The 13,301-nt window shown below is 30.3% G+C and overlaps 2 protein-coding genes across 3 annotated transcripts in view; one reads left to right on the top strand and one right to left on the bottom strand.

The window, feature by feature from the left end:
* Positions 1-13,301, top strand: part of LOC113375859 (protein lozenge-like) — a 454,691-nt gene that overhangs the window by 211,893 nt on the left and 229,497 nt on the right. The window lies entirely within an intron of this gene.
* The window catches only part of LOC113378260 (mitogen-activated protein kinase kinase kinase 7-like), a 53,233-nt gene continuing 50,057 nt past the window's right edge, over positions 10,126-13,301 (bottom strand). Inside the window, exons 10-11 of one of the 2 annotated variants that reach the window (XM_026618791.1) lie at positions 12,926-13,010; positions 11,261-11,402 (exon numbers count right to left, since the gene is read on the bottom strand). In XM_026618791.1, coding sequence (XP_026474576.1) covers positions 11,392-11,402; positions 12,926-13,010 — 96 coding nt within the window. In that variant the 3' untranslated portion in view covers positions 11,261-11,391. Of the gene's footprint in view, positions 11,403-12,925; positions 13,011-13,301 lie in introns of both variants that reach the window. The other variant, XM_026618790.1, reaches the window with a different exon arrangement.

Here is a 13,301-nt window from a genome sequence, read left to right as displayed (position 1 = left end):
GTCAAATATAATACAAAAGTATTTAGCCTGCTTTATTTTATCCACAATTGTTCTTCTGGCTGCGCCGCTCAATAGCTCTATGAATTCGTTCTGAATCTTTGGTGACAAATAGGAGATACTATATTTATTACCCATCTTAATTTTGACTACTTCTTTTTGTAATACTGCGTCGTACTTAGCCAATAAGTCTACGAACTCTAAAAAAATTCCTTTATTTTTCCTTGAATCGATGCTTTCCTGATGAACATTTTCACGATGTCCTCGAAACGCCAAATGTTTTGCTAAGAATCTAATTTTATCAAGTATTCTTGTTAAAATTTTCTTCATTTTTTTTATTTCTTTATCAATATTCTGCTATTGTAGAATGTCAATAGTTGTGCCACGTCCAAGTCTTATTTCTAATGTGCAGTGGACTTTATACTTGTTTATCTATGGGGCTCACCTCATGTTGATCGATTTTGGGATTGAATTCTCACCATTTATTAAAACCATTTTTCGTATAGAAACCTGTTTAACAAAGATTATCACACAGTTTGCAACAGAAACAGTAAACACTTTTCTTCGATGGTGAATATACCATCCACGATCTTAAGAGCTTTTCGCCATTAGGCAAAATTTGAAGAAAACAGTCTTGACTCAGTTTTCATGTTCCACCTTTGGTTTTGATTGTATTATTTGGACGTTTCACTCCTTTGCCGAAGTTGGCGTCCAAATTTTGAATTGCAAAGAAACCTTGACGAACCAGCATTACTCTAGTATTGTCGTCAATTTTGTTAAGCCATAATCCAATATCTTTCATAGAAATAGACGGAATAATTTGTGCAACAGATTCTTCATCAGAACTTGACAAACTTTCTACTTCTTTGCTAGTGTGTGAAGCAAAACTTTCTTCTTGAACAACATTGGATAATGCTTTTTCGCCTTCGAAGGCTGCTTCTTCGCCCGTGCTTGAGGCAACAATACTAAAAGAACTAGAAGTTGACTTATTGGAGAAATATTTGAGTAGTACTCCAGTATTTTTAGTCTCTATTTCCGCCCTTCTCTTATTTTTCTTTCTAAATGACGCACCATTTTCTTTTACTCGTTTCATCCTACGGATATATAATAAAGATATAACTTGTCGAAAAAAATAGTATATTATGTATAAAAAACGGAAAAGTCATTCTACTACTCTGAACAGCATTTAGAATAGCATCTATATCTATAATACGTAATATAATATTCTTACCTATAATAAACTCTCCAAATGCCCTGTGTCAAGGTTCACAATCAATAATTTTAAATAAAACTGCATGGTACAAAGGTTAGGCATCGTCCGAGCCGGAAATATAGAGTCCATAAAGATCATATATAGAATTCATAGTGACTTTTTATACAGTTGTTGGAGTTTAATTTACATGCTTCGTATATTATTTATTCCTTTATAATCTCATTACGACAAAATCATCAACCACAAAAACCCTACATTAATTCCCGTATTAGAACCACCAGATATTAGAAGATTGAAGAAAAATCATCCCTTTGATCTTCATCATGTCAAGTATGTAGAACTCCAGTACAATTACTGGAATTCTAATAACCATCACAATAGCTTATAGATTTTATTAACTTCCCATAGGGTAGTTATAGTAATGGGCCGAAAATCGAAAATGAAAATTTTTGCGTATCTTTACGTTTTGAAGGTTTCTGAACATTTTGACATACCTCAGAAAAAATGAATATGTGTGTATGTGTATGTATGTACACACAATACTCATTTATACAATGATTAAATATAAATTATATATTTATAATAGCATTAAAAATATGTATAATATTTAAAAACAATAATGTAATTAAAGTCATACTTCAAATTTGACATGATCGGTTTGTCATTGTAATTAGCATTTAGAAATGAACCTTCATTAGAGAAATGAAGTAATTTCTGATTAATAACTTCTATAATATTCGTTCACACAGTGGATTATGTTAAACAACGCCTAAACAAATATTGTTTCCGCAACTTCACTCATCATGTAATAATTGTGTTTGAAGAACTTCATGTAATTAAAATTAATATACATTCATTGACTGATGGTATTTTTTTTACTTTTTCGCTGACGATATAATCTCATTCTTTGAACAGCTGTAATATCTGTTTTGTCTAAAAAATACTCTCCATTTCAATAACTTCAAAGATTTATAGAAACTACGAATAATACAGAAATTATTTCAATAAACTTATGTTTCATACACGGCGCAAATGCTGCATTTGTTTGCCGTAACGCACTTCCGTTGCATTTGCACGAATTTACACCTTAGTCGCGCCTGCTGGTGCATTCTACTACGTATAATATTTTTTCGTTTTTTCAATTGTTAAATCTAATACGTAATCTGTGAAAAATTATTTATACAAAGCATATGCGTCAATGCAGTTGATACTTTTGTGTATAAGGCAAATTCATATAGTTTTTTGTACTAAACTAAATTATCACTAAATATTCAATGAGCACAACTAAATAAAACTAACCCGAAAATCACAATTGATTTTAATCAAAAGTGTTCAATGCATAGAAAAAGAACAATCGTTGGAACTAATCGATGTTCAAAAATCTTTTGACGAATTGGAATGATTCCTACACATATGAACAAGCCAAATAAAACAGGGCTGAATTAGAAGATAGGGACATCACTACCTAAGTCAACAAAAACTAGTAAAATTGATGAAATAATAAAAAATATTGGAATAGAAATTATGAGTTCACGAGAGAATCCAATTTGCTAATTTTATGTTTTCTCTGCATTTCAAGTAATTCTGAATCAGTTGAGACTAAAATTGACAAAAACTATGTGTTTGTATGAATATAGATTTCAATATTTTATCACTTTTCGGCCGGTTTCTATATAAAAACTATCTATCAGCAACTCGGTGCCCCATTCTGACGAAATCTTACCTGCTGTAAACATGATATTATTTTGTGTGTTATGCAATTTGTTTGATATGAATTTGTGGGCATTGAAGAACATGCATTTACAATAAAAATAAAATTTATTTTCTGCAGCAAGTTGGAGCAATGGGCATAGCGGGTTGATTCTAGTGTCGTTATTGTGACATCGTTTATTTTTTATTGTTTTAATTAATGATGAAGCACAATTTTATAGTAGTTCAACAATTAATAAGAGTATTTACAGGCAGAGATATTTCATTCAATATATGTTAATATATATTATTTAATTTTAAAAAAACTTTATGATATTATTTAATATATTTATGACTAACTTAGTGTACTTGACATTCTATACATTGCCGTAGTATGAATAGAAATCGTATACCGACATACTATTATTATGTATATATTTTATCGACCTATGTTTTATTTATTTAGTGATAATTGTATAAAATATCAATCATATAGTATACTTGTGCAATATATAAATAATATATATTTAATTATATATAAATATAATTATTAATATACACATACATATAAATACATAATTATCTTCTATATATATAAAAATAAGTCGGGTTTTCCTTCCTGATGAAATAACTCCAGAACGCACGAACCGATTTCGACAATTTTGCATTCGTTGGAAAGGTCTCGGGCTCCGCAAGGTTTATAGCTAAGAAAATTAGTTGTGCATGGCATCGTGCCTTAATGCAAGCTACTGGAACTTCACGCACCGTAATTAAAAATTCGAGTAATTACATTAGTGAGAATTATCAGAATTTTGCTTGGTTAAGTCAAAGAGCAATTCTTGCCGCAAAGAAAAATGATATACACGCACTGAATTTCACCATTCAATCAAAAATTGCTGGCGATTTGGTGACATACCAATGATTCCGACTGGTCTTCCGTTTGACTTCAAACGATTGCAATTTCCAGTTCGCCGTGCGTTCGCAATAACAAGGCCAATCGCTTTGTTTGTGTTAACGTCAGACCAAAAAATAAAAAATGTGGTTTAGCAAAGAGCACTTCAATAAAACGGATTCACTTTTATTTACTTTGAGAAGTTCAACTAAAAAACACTTCATTTTTGTAATCGAAAGAAATTCATTACTGTTGTATAACAAAATCACATTTTTCCTTTTCAAAAATAAAACAAACAAAAAATTGTGGCGAAACGGAGTTCGTCGGGTTTGCTAATTCAAAATAAAAATGTATATATCTTGTGTTTTATTAAAATTTTTTCATAAAATAATGTTCCATACTTATATGCAGAATTTATCAAGACGCGCGGCGAGTAGTGCTATTGCTAGTCGTTGCAAATCAGTGACGACTTACACGGGTGTTATATGAGCGCGAGCGTGTTCTTGCTTAGGTTTTTTATACTTTTGGATATGTTCTACCATATGAAATAAAACGAAATATTGGACAGTGAAAGAAAATTAAATAGCCTTTCTAATGATGCTAATTAAAAATTACTCCAAACAACCGCACTACCCGAAAATTCAAATCAAAAAACTAGTTTCACTTTTTCATGCACTAAAAAATAATTATTAAACAATATTTGTTATTAATAATATAGTACACACCGTTGTGAATAGAATGGCATTATTTGTTTGTCGAAATCTTTTGCAGTTACAACAAAAAACGATTTTGAAAAAAGGGGCCACTTTCACACATTTTCAATGATATCTCGGCCAAATAATGAGCTACGGGTTTGAAATTTTCTATATCAGATTTTCTCGAAAATACCTATAAAATGGCATCAAAATTATTTAAATACCAGGGTGGGGCCAATTCTGTATGGCAACACGCCCATACCCTTTACGTTGTCCGGGGTAGAAATAGTTAAGTCATTTGATGTAACTCTTTTAGAACTTTGTTTTATTACTTGTTTTATCAGAATAAATTGCATTCTATTCAATATCAGAAGTTACATTCAACGCGCAATCAATTAATGCAAATTTTAATAGTTTTATTAATTAGAGTTTTTATCGTAGGGTTACAATTTTTAATCTATATTTAGACAATTTTTTAATTTTTTAAAATCTGCTCAAGCAAAAATATAAATAAAAAAATGCACTTATTTGCTGATTTTTAAAAAGGTTTAGACGATTGTCGCGCAAAACTAATCAACGCAAGTTCTTATTTTATAAAGTGGATTACATATATCGATTGGAAGGCCTAAAATTCTTCTTCGGGAAGATAAAAATCAATCCTTTCAACTGATCTCATAATAAGAGTAACACTGAAAAATCTATATATACATAACACTTACCATTGTTTATTTCCATATGTATCATACACCAAACTAGAACAATTATGAACACAACAACTATCTGAAAATTGTGATTTTGCATTTATTGCACTTTCTTACTCGACCGACTGCGTAAATCAAACTGATATTATCAGCAGTTATTCCGCATTGATATCATTGGTAAATCATTGGTGTTGCGTAATTGTTAATAAATGTCACTTGACTTTGATGTACGAAAATATATTTACCGAAGTAAATAAATTAACACACAGTTGGTGAGCCTATAAATATAATTCTTTTTCTTTTTTTTATTCTCATATCTATGAGCCTATGAGCTGTTGGGCTGAAACTTCTCCTCACTTCGAATTTAGATGGTAACCCAATGATTAATTCATCCATATTATATTATTTTATTATAAGAATTTATCAAAATGGATAATTTTATTATTAGAATTTATCAAATAGGGCTGACTTTTTATTGGTGCAGCAATGCCGGCCAAGAGCTATTTTCACTTACAATTAGAAACATAGTGATATCTATATTTCAAAGTGAAACTCGTTGTCACTGCCACCTGACAACAGATGTTTGACAAACAGACTTATTTGAATTTGAATATTTTACTTAACACTTTGCCGTCCGCACGTCTTGTAAAAATTTATTCGCTTGGCGCCGGTAGTGCTAATTTGTTATCACTTTGCTTGTCCCCGCCCATTCTGGATATTATCGAAAAATTACAAATTTTTAGGTCTTACTAAAGTTGACGGGTGTAACATTTTGTTATCTAAATTAAAACACCAACAGGATGGAAAGATTTCTGCCACTGGCCAAAGGACGATACTGTGCTCATGACACCACTGTGGTGTCGCCGGCTGTTGAGCGCTAGTTCGCGCCCGACACCACTGTGGTGTCGCCGGACGGCATAGTGTTAATAATACAATATACAATATGTAGCAAAAATCACAACGTTTGAACGAAATTGATGCGATAATTTAAGAATGACCTAAAATTCTTAAATCATCGTAAAATAAAGGAAAAAGATTTTTTTACCATTATTTTTTACCATTATTTATCAACGTTATAAGAGTACGGGAAAAATTAAACACACAAATAAACAAAAGTTAATAACTTGCGCGCCATTTTAATATCTATTGGGTCCGCCAAATAACTTTTTTTTTTGAAAATGCTATAAAAAAAACTACTGAATATTTTCTCAAATTTCTTTTTTTATTTGAAAATAATTTCATTGAAATGGCTGCCTCGGCTGGCCATGCAGTAGCCTACACGATCGGTCCAATTTTTAAGTACATTATCGATTGTGTGCAGCTGTATTTCACCAATGGCTTCACGAATATTGTCCTTTAAAGCGTCAATTGTCTCTGGCTTGTCGGCGTAACACTTATCTTTGACGGCACCCCACAAATAATAGTCCAACGGTGTCAAATCACAGCTCCGAGGTGGCCAAACGACATCAGTTCTGCGGCTGATAATGCGATCTTTAAAAACAGGGCGCAAAACATCGAGTGTAGCTTCGGCTGTGTGGCACGTAGCGCCGTCCTGTTGAAACCAAATGTTGCCAATATCCTCCTCTTCAATTTTTATGAACAAAAATTCGTTCAACATGGCCCGATAACGATTACCTTTGACTGTAACGACCACTCCTTGCTCATTATCGAAGAAAAATGGCCCAATTATGCCTCTGGACCAAAATCTGCACCAAACAGTGACTCGTTTTGGGTGCATCGGCTTTCCAATGTATGCGTGCGGGTTTTCTGTGCCCCAAATGCGACAATTTTGCTTGTTTACATACCCGCCAAGATCAAAATGAGCTTCATCTAAAAAGATGATTTTTTATGCATGCATTTATGCAATATTTCCCAGCGTTGTTCAAGCGTATACACAACCATATTCGTTCAGCGGAAGGATAAAACTAATTATCTGTCAAATCAGACATGAGCTAAGTGTTACCATTTACGAAATAAGCACTAGTTGAAAAAAAACTTTAGAAGGCGGACCCTGAATTTACTTTATAGAATACCCCCTTAAGTAAATAGATATTAAAATGGCGTGCAAATACACCCCGCACATTTTTTTGACTCCGCTGACTCTAAAGTTGTCATAGGCTCCATATCGGGAATCACTACCCCAATTTTCATTTAAATCGTCAACAAAAATTTCTTTTAACAATTATTTAATAAAGATTTAAAAATCCTGAAATCTGAGCAGCAATTTTTGAGAAAACTTCAATGAGATCAAATTTTGACTCATATAGTTAGTAATAACATTCATGCGCATGTACCTTTTTCCAATAAGCTTTCGAACTATTCAGAACGACTTGAAACGTCAAAAAAATACAAAATTAGCTCATGGTATTTAACGAAAACAACTTCTTCGAGAAGTTAATAAAATAGAATGAGTGCATCAAATAATTATAAGATCACAAATTTTATTTCATCACAGGTTTAAATAATTGTGGAAAAAAGCACATGAAGAATATTAAAACCTTTTAATTAACTCTAACATTTTTCAAAACATTAATTATATTATTATTCAATTATATTATAATTCAATTTCAAAACAAGGTTAAATTCATTAATCTTTAGAAAATAATCTTTCTGCATATGTGCCTATATCGCATAGTTACTATAAATTTTATATCAACAATTTATAAAAACTTTTTAAGTTTAGTTTACTTTATATTTTGTGAACTCTAATAAAACTTATATATTTTTTCATTATTAATTCATAGAACTGCTTGGTTCAATTACCTTCATGCTCCATTTTTATTATAATTTATTTTTTAAAGTACCATCTAAAATGGAGAGCAATAATCTGTATGTGTCACTACTAGTATTTCATATGCATCAAAAGTTAAACCGTAATTGTAAAGATTGGACTTTAACACAAGTTTTATCTTGGAGAGCCATACAAACATACATGGTTGCAAATAGACTATTATTATATAGAGACATCATCACCTCTCTGTCATTTAGCAGATTTCAAAATTATATTAAATAATTTATTTAATATTGCAATTAATTACTTATGTTTAAGTTTTGTAAGTTAATAAAACGCAGATTCATACTTTGATATTATATACAACAATTCACAACAACTAAATTTATAAAAATATACAAATCGACTTTAGATGAAGTTATATTAATTAATATAATTAGAAATATATCTATTACACCCAAATCTAGTTATAATTAAATAACATGCTTACCTATTATGTATTAATTATAAAGAAAAAATAATCCCATTTTATATATATAATACTTACATCTAAATACAAACATAGGTACATGATTTTAAAAACTTTCATTCACCTTAAAATGGTGCTATGCATAATTTAAAATAACCTGAGGTTCCCATAATAACAATAAGATAACATTAAGTACTATAATTCAAAGTTGTCATTCATATTCAGCATGTTTTCTAATAGGAAATCAAAGCACTCACTTAGCTTAAAAAGCGGCAGTCGGCTTTTGCATATTTTATTGCTTTATAATATTATTAATGAATCTATAACAAATTACTATGTATATAATTATTTTAGGGTAATTTTATACAAAAGCCAGAACTCTTTGGTTTTACAATTAAGTCAAATTACAACATATAAACTATAAAATACAAATATTTCTCAGTTTTTGAATGACTTAAAACAGATAATTTAGAAGATGCATCATACTGCTGTCTGAAAAAATAACACTTATAACGAATGGTAAATGATTCTATAATACAAACAATAAATATTAACAAATAAAAAAAAACACTTTGGCATTATCATTTTTATAATTTGTATAAACATTTTTAATCGGATGAATCAAAATAGTGTTTGAGCAATATTATGCATTAAAAATGTTATATTAATTGCAAAACTAAGATAAGTTTTATTTTCAGTGCAATTTCATTTATAGAAATTTTGTATTGTATTACATATTTTAAATCAATACTAAAAAGATGTATATCACACAATAAATTGGAGCGCATGACCATGAATTTGCTACTTTGTAAGATGCTTATGTTTCTGCTAATTTATGCACCCTAAGACTTCAGTTATATTCTTTTTGCAAACTTTAAACTTTTTTATATAAATTATTATAAAAGCTGATTTATTATTTAAATGTGCGTTATTATGACAAACAGAATACATATCACTAATTTATCACAATATATTCCTTTCCTTTTTGTTAAAGTCATATAACTGAAAGAAAAATGCAGATAATCTGTCTACTAAATTTCATAGTGTTATAAATGATTTAGTACATGAATTTTTAAAGATATAACAGATGAAATAAATTATTCATGTTGCAACCCACTTTCTATTATCATTTTGGTAAAAATGATTATATAATCAAAATCAGATTATGTGAGCATTCATCACTGAGTACATAAATGGCACATATTCCAAGCAATATGAACATGCAACATGGATCCTTTTGAATTAAAAAAAACTGCGCAGTTTTTTTTCAGCCGCAACTTCAAATGATGCAAATTTAAGATATTTTTCTGTACACATTCACAACACAACAGAACACACTTCCGAATATTCACACATAACACAAAGCTATATACAGGAATGATGATCGGTGATACAAAATATTAATTTTATAATAACATCAGAATGACTTGCATTTTGAGACGCTTTGAGATAGTCACTATCAAAAATTCTAAAATCTACATCATTACTGCATCAATAAATATTTTCTTAAATAATTTTTGACTACTTGAAGACTGATAAATTACAAAATGTAAGTAAAGAAGTGGAACATACATTAACACTTAACGGACAGACCCTGTAGATTTACGTTTGTACATTTACATGAATGTGAATGCTAATATGCCTAAAAAATACTAAAAGTTTTGATAAATATGATTATAAAATATTAAATAAATCAATATAATTGATTAAATAAAGTTTTATTGCAGATACTATCCTTTGAATCATGTTCTATAATAATATAATCTAATTTTCTGAATAATTTAAGGAAACTAGGAGCAAACATACCAAATTTGCGCTGTCCGTTAAGTGTTAAAATATAGTACATGTATAATGTGCAACCAGGGCTACTTCAAAATGCTGGTTATTTCTGTACACCAATCAAGTATTTAGATAAATAAACATAATACACCATTGTCTATATGATTTTTTTTTCTTTTCTAACAATTTATTTAGCAGCATGGGCATTATGGCAAGAACGTATATGCTGCAAGCGTAATATTATTGAGTATAATTTTCAGAACCAAGTAAGGATAATGTTATAAATTTGATTTATATAAATTTGTCATTGAAGAACATACATTTATAATAATATCTAAATTTATTTTTGACCATTTTCCACTGTATATTAAAGTTTAAAGCAATTTCCAAAAGGCATAGCAGGTTGATTCCAGTGCCGTTGTATTTACTTAGCGTCATAGTTTTTTTTATCATTACGCAGATAAAGAGCAATTTTTTTATGTCTCGTTATTTTTGAAGAAAATTTTGATTTACAAATTGCTGGATTGTTTTGCAATATTGAGAAGAAAAAAGATTATATTAAAATTAGTAAATTTTTAAATAGTGATCAATTCTATTCGATGCTTCAATAAGAACTAAGCCATTGTCTATACAAACCCCCTGAGCCATGTCCCCTTAAAAGAGACAACCCAGTGATATGCTAGATATGCGTTGTCCGTCCCTTCGAAGGGGCAGCAAGATGTAAATGGTCAAAACAAAATATATTTCTATTTATCAATGTGCGGCTGTGACGGAGCCGATGATTTTTTTCCTGATTTTTGTTTTTAAATCTCATATCAGCATATTTGAAAAACCAATGTCTGCTATTCGCAAATTAATGTAGGGTATCGTAGCAAAATATGCCTTTTGTTAATAAAGAGTAACTACTTTACAACAACTGTGATTGAGATATAGAAATGGTAGCATAATACAAAACGTCTCAAAAGCATTTTTTGATCACTCCCTGGCCCTAGAGTTGGGCACAACGACCCAGCCGTCATTGTTGTGCGCCCGATGGCTATTCGGATCGTTTGGCGCATTTAAAGTATTCGCTTGCATCACTTCCAGTTGCTTTCGTAGATTCGAATACAATTTTACAAGAGACTCTTTCTCGTCTTCAAGTTTCAATATCTCTTGCTGCTGTCGGCGTTGCTCGTCGTTCAGCGATTCTCGTAATTCGGACCGATGTCTCGAAACGTAAGCGATTTCAGTCTGAACCTAAAAAATCATCGAATTATATTAATGACAAATATTTAGCTCATCGGTTTACAAGCAAGCAATGAAAACATATGGAATAAGTGTGACTTTTAGTTGTTCATAGAATTAGGTCATTCGGAAATTCATTTCATTTTTCGCGACAGATGTATTTCTTGTTTCTTGTAATTGTTCTTTGCTGGATTTTCTGGGTTGAATTCTGAACAGGCCCAGTAACAAGGCGAAATAGGTTAAAGTGAAAATTCTCAAATAAAATAATTATGTGAGTGTTATAATAAGTGACAACAAATTGTTGCACCAAAAGCAACTAAACTTACCATTGAACATAATGATTAAGGTAAATGTACCATATTACGGGATGTTAAGAAACGTTTGACTTTAAAGATGATTTGTGAAAAAAGTAGGAAAGTGAACGAGCTAAAACTGTTCTATTTTATAAATTAGACTTATAAGATCACTACAGAACAAAATTTTGCGGCGTAGAATTTTATTTATAGAAATAATCGGCATTTTGCTGAATCACGAGTTTGTCCCTAATTCCGGGATAAAATTCGACTCGTGACAAAGCCGGGAGTCGTAAGTTGAAAAACTTCCAAAACGAAAATAAAATAAGAGCCGGTATTATTATAGCAACAGTCATTATCAATACTTTATTTAATTAACAATACAAATGTATAATTGGAGCAAGCGTTCTTTGAAAAACTGAAAATCGAAAATTATGCGCATCGGTATTTACTGATATTGATTATAATTTTAATAGTTTATATTAAACTGTATTATACTATGAGAAAGCTACTGCATTCAAGAGTAGCATTGACAACGTAGTTTCGAGTAATTGCAGTTCATATTAATTTAATAACTTACGTTGTATCTTCGTTTTTTTAATATGTAGGTTATATAATGGTTTTATTCCAAAAGATTACTGCCTTAATCGAATCCAAACTACCGTTTACAGGGATGTCCCTAGATCTCTACATATATACGTACATACCAGCGTGAACCTAATTACGAGAGTCATGAAATTGACAATTTCTTGACAAATATATGCTCGATTTAACTATAAAAGTAATCACTTATTAATATTAATAAATAATTTCACAAAATTAAATAGATTAAGCTTATCGGCATTGAATAAAAACCTTGAGCAATGGAACCGTCACATTAACTTAACTAGCTAACAAGCCCATACAGAATGGCGATCGGGTCACGACCGATGCCTCAGAAGCTTTAAAAACTAAAATTTAAATTCGAAAATCGTGCTATTTTGTTAGGATTCAAATTATAATTGATGTGCCATTGTATAAAATTATTTTTCACCGACCGTGAACAGGAATAATGTACCATCCCGAAATAGTGCACGTTTACCTTAATTAGATAATTCCAACTAACTCTGCAATCAAACATATTCCTGACTAGTTTTGAATACTTTTATTACTTTTGCTGACAAATACACCAAAGTACAATTATTCCATTTTTGTAAATTGCCTTGTTAATTTATATTATTAAAAATAATTTTTGGAACTCACATTTCGAATCAGATGTTACTTGTTGATTGATGAATTTGGTGCAATAAACGGGTTCAAAATTCATTCTAACATAGTTGTTACTAATCTATAAAGAATGTTAGAAATGTTAGCATTAGCATGCAAAGCATTAGTACAGATATCTACAGTCCATCGCGAATAGCGCCGAAAATATAATGAAAGTTTCATGTTAAATACATCAAATACTTCGTAAAATTATAAATATTGCTTTTACAGTGATGTCTATATATTTTTTGTAAATTATTTTTACAAAGCATCAGAAATTACTTTTATAAAAATTGAAGCTTATTCAGAAGAGCAGATTATTATAACTAATTTGTTTACTTTCTTCGAAATGATAACATCCACCACTACGACT

This window comes from Ctenocephalides felis, unplaced genomic scaffold (genome assembly GCF_003426905.1).
Source record: "Ctenocephalides felis isolate EL2017-DRISC unplaced genomic scaffold, ASM342690v1 CF-g0.4_SCAFFOLD_01886, whole genome shotgun sequence".
Lineage (NCBI taxonomy): Eukaryota > Metazoa > Arthropoda > Insecta > Siphonaptera > Pulicidae > Ctenocephalides > Ctenocephalides felis.
This window is presented reverse-complemented; position numbering and strand designations above follow the sequence as displayed.